This window comes from Ovis aries, chromosome 14, assembly GCF_016772045.2.
Source record: "Ovis aries strain OAR_USU_Benz2616 breed Rambouillet chromosome 14, ARS-UI_Ramb_v3.0, whole genome shotgun sequence".
Taxonomy (NCBI): Eukaryota; Metazoa; Chordata; class Mammalia; order Artiodactyla; family Bovidae; genus Ovis; species Ovis aries.
Window position 1 is genome coordinate 51,177,182 of NC_056067.1, and position 9,643 is coordinate 51,186,824.

General features: G+C 47.7%; 1 protein-coding gene across 1 annotated transcript; it reads right to left on the reverse strand.

The window, feature by feature from the left end:
* Nucleotides 1-5,695: 5,695 nt before the first annotated feature.
* LOC132657154 (carcinoembryonic antigen-related cell adhesion molecule 6-like) lies at nucleotides 5,696-7,624 on the reverse strand. The gene is given in 3 exon segments (XM_060397852.1): nucleotides 5,696-6,486; nucleotides 6,488-6,621; nucleotides 7,561-7,624. Coding segments are annotated over 3 exon segments (714 nt in total). The 3' UTR covers nucleotides 5,696-5,970.
* Nucleotides 7,625-9,643: the final 2,019 nt, after the last annotated feature.

The following is a 9,643-nucleotide window of genomic DNA, read 5'->3' on the forward strand; positions in this document are numbered from 1 at the left end:
CCTTCCTTCTCAGGGTCCAAAACTAGCCTTCTCTCTCTCTTGTGTGTTTCTACACCTAATGTGCTTGTCTGAGATTGACCCAGGTAGCTTTATAATCAGTGTTCATGTCTAAAGTACTGTAGTTGTTAGGGTGGGAGGATGGCTGTATCCATATTGGAGAGGTCTGAGAAGAACCTGCTCCTCAAGAAGAACACGTTCTTTCTTACTGTTAAATTATTTATCCACGGTTGAAGAGAATCTGAAGCTGAAGTATAAGAACCGAAAGCAATAACTTACAAGAGTGATTCATCTGCACATTTGAGCAGGTAGAAGAATCAGTGAACATGAAGATAGAAAAAATACTATTCAGACTGAGGAGTAGGAAGGAAAAAAATGAGGAATAGTGAAACCAGGCAAAGTACTATGCAGAACTCCATCAAGTGGACAAACATATGCAGTATGGCAGCTCCTGAAGGAGAAGAGAGAAAAAAGCAATGAAAAAATATAAAAAATTAATGACTTAAAACTTCCTGAACTAAATGAGAGATTACATATCAAGGGTGGTTCAGTTCAGTTCAATTCAGTCGCTCAGTCGTGTCCGACTCTTTGCGACCCCATGAATTGCAGCACGCCAGGCCTCCCTGTCCATCACTAATCCCGGAGTTCACCCAAACTCATGTGCATCGAGTCGGTGATGACATCCAACCATCTCATCCTCTGTCGTCCCCTTCTCCTGCTGCCCCTAATCCTTCCCAGCATCAGGGTCTTTTCCAATGAGTCAGCTCTTCACATGAGGTGGCCAAAGTACTGGAGTTTCAGCCTCAGCTTCAGTCCTTCCAATCAACACCCAGGATTGGTCTCCTTTAGGATGGACTGGTTGGATCTCCTTGCAGTCCAAGGGACTCACAAGAGTCTTCTCCAGCACCACAGTTCAAAAGCATCAATTCTTCGGCACTCAGCTTTCTTCACAGTCCAAGGGTGGTTAAGGAACTCCAAAAAAAGGATCTTTCAAGATACAGGTGTTCTGTCATAATATAGTCAAATCACTGAAAGACCGAGGGAAAGAGGGATGATTAAAGCAGCAAGAGAGAAGTGACTTATCATGTACAGTGGATCTTCAATAAGGTGAAAATGAAATTTCACATCAGAGAAAAGGGGCCGGAAGGTATTGGGACTACTGATTTAAGTCCTAAAAGGAAGACTGTCAACCAGGAAAGCAATGTACAGAAAAAGTCTCCTTCAGTGAAGCCCAAATTAGGACTTTCCCAGATAAACTATAGTCAAGGAAGTGAATTCCCTGGACACAAGCCACATATGAAATGTAAAAGGAATCCTTTCAGATGACTGAACAAACACTGGACAGTAACTCAAAGTCATTGGAATATATAAAGAACAGTGGTCAAGATGACACAGTATCTTATTTAGGCCAATATTATTGTCTTTTTTTGTAATCATTTGTTTTTCTTTTTCATTTCAAAGGTATTTCATGAAACAATATTTATAAATCTATATAACGGACATACATTGTATAATGATGGCTGAAATCTATGACAATAAGTGTATAGAATGGGGGAAATGGAGATGTATACTACATATTGTATTATACTTTATAGAATCTAATTGGTATTTCAACTCAATATACACCTGTATAAGATATTAATTGTCATCTTCAAGTTAGCCACTAAGGAAAGAACTGAAATACATTGGACAGGGAAAGAACAGAATCAAAATGACACTTAAGAAAGGAAACCACTTAACTACCAAAGAGGAAGAAATAGAGGAATTAATAGGACAAATACCAAGTAGCGAGATGGCAGAGCTCTTTCCTATCAGGAAGTATTTGACTCATAGATAGCCTCAACCTTCAAATTAAAGGCAGAGAATCACAGAATGGATCAAAATTATGACCCATCTCTATACTCTCTTCACGGGACTCACATTAGATACAAAGACATAGAAGGTTGAAGTAAGGTTGGAAAAAGATATTCTATGCAAATAGTAATAAAAAGAGAATTGTGGTGGCTGTATGAGTGTCTGATACAATAATCTCTAAATCAAAAACACCTACAAGAGACAAAGTAGGACCTTACATATCGAGAAAACTTTCCATTCGCCAAGGAAATTGAACAATTATAAGCATCATGCACCTAACAACATAGCACCAGATTTGTGAATCAAAATGGACAGCATCCAGGGGAGAAATAGCTCGGTCGCAACAGTGACACGACAACACCCCACTTTCAATGATGGATGTGGCAGTCAGAGGGAATTTCAGTGAGAAACTGGAGGCCGTGAGAGCACTGCAAACCAGAGACCTAACCGACCAACAGACAACACACAGTCGTAGGAGTTTATGTTGCGCAAATTACAGTCCTCAAGGCCCCCATCTCTCACCACACACGACCACCGCCCATCCTGGGGAGAAATGGTGTCACTTCCACTGTAGAGACGATGGTGCAACTAAGAAAGACAGGGGGAGGGACGTGGAGTCGAGTGTGCCGGCAAGCCTGCAGTCACAGCAGTGCCAGCTAGCATACTGAACACTTGAAAGTGAAAAAGTGAAAGTCGCTCAGTCCTGTTGGACTCTTTGAGACCACATGGGCTATACAGTCCATGGAATTCTCCAGGCCTGAATGCTGGAGAGGGTAGCCTTTCCCTTCTCCAGGGGATCTTCCCAGCTGAGGGACTGAACCCAGGTCTCCCGCACTGCAGGTGGATTCTTTATCAGCTGGGCCACCAGGGAAGCCCTGCTTCCTGAATACACGTCTGCTGTGTGATTTCCACCTTCCTTGGAAAGCCTATCACAAAACTTTATAAAAGTGCATATAAACACCACTGTACACATAAGAAAAAGGAGATTCAGACGTTAATACCTCACTGGGGCTTCCCAGGTGGAACTAGAGGTAAAGAACTTGCCTGCCACTGCAGGAGACGTAAGAGACACGGATCCAGTCCCGGGTGGGGAAGATCGCCTGGAGGAGGACATGGCAACGTCTGCAGTGGAAGGTGCAGTCTTCACCGCTGGGCTGCCCAGGAAGTCCCAGGGACTGATTTTACTGCTGCTTCCAGCGGTCTTGGCAACGAGGCTTCACAGCAGAGGGCCAGGAGAAATCGGGGGTGAGGGGAGAGACAGCACACGTTCCAATTGCTTGAAGTGAAGGAAATGAGATGATAGGCTAATTGTTGGTGAAATTAAGGTTATCCATGTTAAAATGGGCTTCAATGGAGGATTAGACGATAATGCAGGAGACATGGGTTCAGTCTCTGAGCTGGAAAGATCCCTTGGAGAAAGGAATGGCAACCCACTCCAGGATTCTTGCCTGGGAAATCCAATGGACAGAGGAGCCTAGCGGGCTACAGTCTGTGGTGTTGCAAAGAGTCAGACAGGACTGAGCAACTAACACAGGAGGTAATGACGGTCACTCACTCAGCCTACAGGGGTCACGTATTCTGGAGTTGCCCCCGCTGGAGACCTCACGCTGATAATTCCCAGTGTCCCCTCTGCTGACCCAGTCTAGGATGAGGGCCCTGTTGTTGGGGGTGAGGGTCATCCCCTCTGTCATCTCTGGCCTTTGAAGAGCCAGCGTATGGCGACCCCAGTCTCATCTGTGAGGCAGGTCAGGGCCACGGGACCGTCATGTTCTGTGACTGTGGTGTTGCTGGCTTGGAGGGAGGGCTGTGCCACTGGGGCTGTGGAGAGACAGAGGAGATAAATGACTGAGAATGGGTCAGGGGCCTGGGCCTTGCTCCCTCCACAGTCTCGGGGCCCAGTGACCTCTGTAAAGGCGACTGTGAGGAAGGCCCTGGGTCTTTGTTCAGGTGACAACAGGAAAGAGATGACTTCACATCTCTGACCCCCAGATCACACCAGGGGCACCCTTGCCTGGTTGCTGGAACAACATTGTAGTATTGGACAGCTTGTGGTATCAGCCCCGGGAACCTCTTCTCAGCCCATGTATCCAGCAACCTCATCATCAGGTGGAAATCTTCTGTGACGCTTCCGCGTGACCCTATCCAAAGATCTGTGACAGGATAAATGTTAGCCCCTCTCATTCAGTACATTGTTGTTCAGTTGCTCAGTTATGTCTGTCTGTGACCCGCAGGCTGTGATACACCAGGCCTCCCTGTCCTTCACTGTCTCCCGGAGCTTGCTCAAACTCTTGTCCATCGAGTCGGTGATACCATCCAACCATCTCATGCTCTGTTGCCCTCTTCTCCTCCTGTCCTCAATCTTTCCCAGCATCAGGGTCTTTTCCATGAGTCGGCTCTTCGCATCAGGTGGCCAAAGTACTGGAGCTTCAGCTTCAGCGTCAGTCCTTCCAATGAATATTCAGGGTTGATTTCCTTTAGGATGGATTCGTTTGATCTCTTGGCTGTCCAGTTCAGTTCAGTTCAGTTCAGCCGCTCAGTCGTGTCCGACTCTTTGTGACCCCATGAATTGCAGCACGCCAGGCCTCCCTGTCCATCACCAACTCCCCAGGGACTCTCAAAAGTCTTCTCCAGCACCACAGTTTGAAAGCATCAATTCTTTGGCACTCAGCCTTCTTTATGGTCAGTTCTCACATCCTTACCTGACTACTGGATAAACCATAACTTTGACTATCTGGACCTTCACACATCTGTTTATTTTGGGGAGGCAGGCTTGCCAGCCCTCTCCATGTTTTGGGCAGAACAACTTTCTATTATTAAGGAACCAGAACAGCTTTATATTTTTAAGGAACATGTTCCCATTTGTGAAATAATTTAGCTGGGAATGAAGATGATCAGGTTCGTTTTCATGGTCTTAGGACCACGGGAGATTATAGTTGAATGATTTCTTAATCTGAAGAAGTGTTTTAATCCTGGCCTGTGGAGTGAATATCATGGTGAACGAAATCTCTGGAGAGAAGTGGTTATGGTTTTAACAAAAGACTGTAAAGACTAGTCCTTCTATAAACTAGGGGAACTGTCTATGGGACACAGCTTGGTTAATAATTACTTCCCGGATGTTTTAGACCAGAGAAGTCTCACTCTGGGTGTCTCTCTCTTTTTCTCGCTCCCCCGTCTCTATTTCTCACTCCCTTCTCTCTCTCTGGGCCTCCCTCATATCTCAGGTGAGTAAAGAGTCCGCCTGCAATGCAGGAGACCTGGGTTCGATCCCTGGGTTGGAAGATCCCCTGGAGAAGGGAAAGGCTACCCACTCCCGTATCCTGGCCTGGAGAATTCCATGGACTATATAGTCCATGGGGTCACTTCACTTCTCTGTCTCTGCCTCTTTCTTTCTCCCTCCCACCCCTCCAACCTTCTCTTGGAAGAGAGAAAGAAGATAGGAAAAAAAGAAAGAAAACCAGAGAGATCTCCACCTGAGGCTCAGTCAGAATGCTCCACGGACCACTTATTAGAGACCCTGATTTTCTGACTGTGGTGCTATCCAGGCCTGTCAGGTAATGTTGGGTCTGAGAGTACATGGTATGGTTGGGGATAAAGAGAACCTGGGCGTATTTCTGGGGCTTCGCATTGACAAGCCAAGGATCCTGTGTGGCAGGAGAGGTGAGGTTTTCCTCTGAATGGTAACAGGAGTCTGAGGAGGAAGTGGTGGGGGCGGCGGGGCCATCTGAAGCAAAGAGCATAAAGCCACACGTGGTGCAATCAGAGGGAAGGGAAATTCTTGGTTTGTATTAGGGCCCCAAAGGTTCTTCTGAGCTGTTCACACGCATGTCTGAAGAATTTCTCATCATTCCCCTTCATGCTCACTCATTGTGAGTCTGACATATTCATCTGTTTCTCCCATTATATTCTGGTGATCCTCAGCTCCTCAAGACAGAGCAGCCCCTTCCCTCTCCATCTTGATTTAAGGTGGGCCTGCCTGAACTTGCCTGAAACAGGAAGTCACGGCCAGTCTCAGTGTCCGGGGGTGGGAGTCCGTGTGCCTAGGCCTGACAGGGATGGGTATGGCCTGGCCTCTGGCAGCGTGGATTTGGGTAGGCAGCCTGGACCACATAGGAACAGAGGTTACTCACAGAGGACATCCAGGGTGAATGGGTCACTGTGGCTGACACTCACTGGGCTCCTGACTTCGCACACATAGGGTCCTCTGTCATTGCTTGTCACAGCGAGTACAGTGAGAATCCTGTGGTCCTCAGACAGTTCCAGCCTGGTGCTGCTGGGGAGGCTCTGATTGTTGATCCACCACATGTAGGAGGTGTTCTGAGTCTCAGCTCCACATTTTAACGCCACAGTGTGTGAATAGAACTCACCCCCCTCCCCCTAAACTCCGAGGTCAGATAGGAAGCACTCACAGTATACACAGAGATGTCCGATTTGTCTTTCTGTTTGTAAATCATTCTTTGCAACGGGCAGCGTGTAGGACCCTGTGCCTTTCTGGACGACGTTCTGGATCAGCAGGGTCCTGTTGGGGTGAAGTGTCTCCCGACCACTGTGGGCAGAGCCTTTGGTAGGTGCATTAGAGTCTACTCTGTATGATGCAGTTAGCTGGGTGCTGTCTACCCTTTCTCCTCTGTGCCAGGCAGGCATAGCCTAGAGGCTTCTCTGGCAGACTGTGAGCAAGTAGGAGAACATCCGTCCCTTCTTTGGCAAGGTGGGGCAACAGTTTAACAGGGAGTTGTCCAGTGGTGGGTGGGGGCCAGAAGTTTAGGAGTGAGACTAGGAAGGAAGAGAGAGAAACCAGTTAATATTCTGACTTGTGTGCTGGGATGGAAAAATGGTGCCTGGGTCCTGAACAGATCTCTTCATCCCTCCATCTTGGGTGTGTGTGTGTGTGTGTGTGTGTGTGTGTGTGTGTGTGTGTGTGTGCTTATGTGTGTATGTATGTGTGTCCTACTGTTTCAACATCTGCAGCATGACCCTCGGTCACTTCAGCGCCTTTGGGCTCGTTTTTTCCTCTGCTTCCCCAGCTGTCCCTGGCTCACCCCCTCGCGGCCCTCACACGTCTGCTCACACTCAGGGCCTCTTGGGAGATGACCCCACAACGACCAGCTGCTGTAAAGACCCTCTGTGCTCACTGCTGATCCTTCCCCGCTCCGGTTCCTGCGTGACACCTGTAGCACTTGCCAGCACACTCTCCATCTCTCTGCTTGTGTGTCTTCCTCCCCACAGAGCGCAGGCTCCATGAGGGCAGGGGCTTGTCTGATCCTGCTTGAAACCCAGGGCCTGGACCAGGCTCCAGACATTAGTACCTGGGGATGAAGGAAGGAGAGTTCCCAGGAATTCCACAGCCTGGTGTTTATTTGTCAGCTTCTAAGGGTGCCAGGTAAGGACAGTGTTTACTGTCCTGGTTATGTCTTTTTCTGTAGTGAAATGAAGACATAAATTATTATTATCGTCATCAGTTTTCAACAGTTACTGCTCAGTGAAGAATAACTGATAAAACCTACAGCAGTTGAGTCCTCCCGCCCCTCGCCAGCTCTAGCTCATGCAGAGTCTCCTGTGGCTGAGCCCCCCTCCCTCCCTGGTCCGCTGTCCTCTGCCCTCAGGTCTGAACAGAATCCCTCTGTCCCCTCTCAGAGCCCTGTCTCCCCCAGGGACCAGCCAGGCTCTTGTTCTCCAGTCTCCACCTCCTCCCTGAAAACTGTCCCCTCTCACCTGCCAGCAGGAGCCTGTTCCAGGGGATGCACCGTCTGCGGGGAGGGCCTGAGGGGGTCCCCATGGTGCCTGCTGTCTGCTGTGTCCCTCTCTCTGTGAGGAGGTGCTCACAGCACTAATGTTCATTGTGTGAGCTCTGCTGTCCTCCCCCCTCTGGCTGTGCCTCCACCTGGGGCAGGAGCACTTCCCTGGGTCACGAGACCCGGGGGCAGGGTCTCTGCCCAGGCCCCTCCCTCTCTTCTCAGTCCTTCCTGCCTCTCTGGTCCCCTCTTCCTCTTTTTTATTTTTTCTCTCTACACACACATACCTCAGAGATATTGTGGCTTGGTTCTAGACCATTGGAAAAGCAAGTGCATGAACTTGGGGTATGTCAGGGCACTTTTGGAGGATGTATTCACACTTACAGTCACAGACATAGGAAACATCTTATGGTTACCAAAGGGGAAGGGGGGTAAATTAGGAACTTGGAATTAACAGATATACAGTATTATATATAAAATTAACAACAAGGACCTACTTTATAGCACAGGGAACTATATTCAATATCCTGTAATAACGTATAATAGAAAAGAATTTGAAAAAGAAGAAATATATATGTAACTGAATCACTTTGCTGTAAACCTGCAATTTTGTAAATCAACATTCAGTTCAGTTCAGTTTAGTCGCTCAGTTGTGTCCGACTCTTTGCAACCCCATGAATCGCAGCACGCCAGGCCTCCCTGTCCATCACCATCTCCCGGAGTTCACCCAGACTCACGTCCATCGAGTTAGTGATGCCATCCAGCCATCTCATCCTCTGTTGTCCCCTTCTCCTTCTGCCCCCAATCCCTCCCAGCATCAGAGTCTTTTCCAATGAGTCAACTCTTCGCATGAGGTGGCCAAAGTACTGGAGTTTCAGCTTCAGCATCATTCCCTCCAAAGAAATCCCAGGGCTGATCTCCTTCAGAATGGACTGGTTGGGTCTCCTTGCAGTCCAAGGGACTCTCAAGAGTCTTCTCTAACACCACAGTTCAAAAGCATCAATTCTTCAGCACTCAGCTTTCTTCACAGTCCAACATTACCTCAATACAAAATGATACGTTTATTCTATTGTAGTCTATTAAGTATGCAATAGCATTATGTCAAAAAAACCAGTGTATTATACCTTATGTAAAAGTATATTATTGTCAAAAATGCTAACTACCATCTGAACCTTCAGTGAGTTGTCTTCTTTTTGCTGCTGGAGGGTCCTTCCTGTGAGTTGACAGCTGCTGCCTGATCAGGGTGGTGGGTGCTGAAGGTTGGTGTCAGTGGCAATTTCTTGGAATAACACAACAATTGTCGGGAGCCACATTAGGCATTACTGACAAAATGGAGGCACGGTCCCAAACCCCTCTCATCTCACAGGCACGGTCCTGGGATGAAGGAGTGAGGCCTTGTGATTCTGACTTGTTCTTTCCTTTCTTCAGTTGAGTTGGTTGGAAAGAATGTTTAAGGTGCTTATTGTTTTTGAGAGAAACATGAGAAAGCACAAAGCCTTCTGCAGTTGTGCCCAGAAAATAATCTATAAAGTGACCATTGACATTTGTTCAAGATCTTTACAAAGAATGTCCCAGGATGAGCATGGAGGCCACAGCTTGAGGCCATGGGAAGGATTGTTATCTGAGACCTGTTTGTGAGGGGAATGTTTACGGTAAAGAAGTTTGCTGAGTTTAGGGTTTAGGAATAATTAAGAATAGCTGGAATGTATGGATGTGAGAGTTGGACTGTGAAGCAGGCTGAGCGCCGAAGAATTGATGCTTTTGAACTGTGGTGTTGGAGAAGACTCTTGAGAGTCCCTTGGACTGCAAGGAGATCCAACCAGTCCATTCTGAAGGAGATCAGCCCTGGAATTTCTTTGGAAGGAATGATGCTGAAGCTGAAACTCCAGTACTTTGGCCACCTCATGCAAACAGCTGACTCATTGGAAAAGACTCTGATGCTGTGAGGATTTGGGGGCAGGAGGAGAAGGGGACAACAGAGGATGAGATGGCTGGATGGCATCACCGACTCGATGGATGTGAGTCTGGGTGAACTCCAGGAGTTGGTGATGGACAGGGAGGCC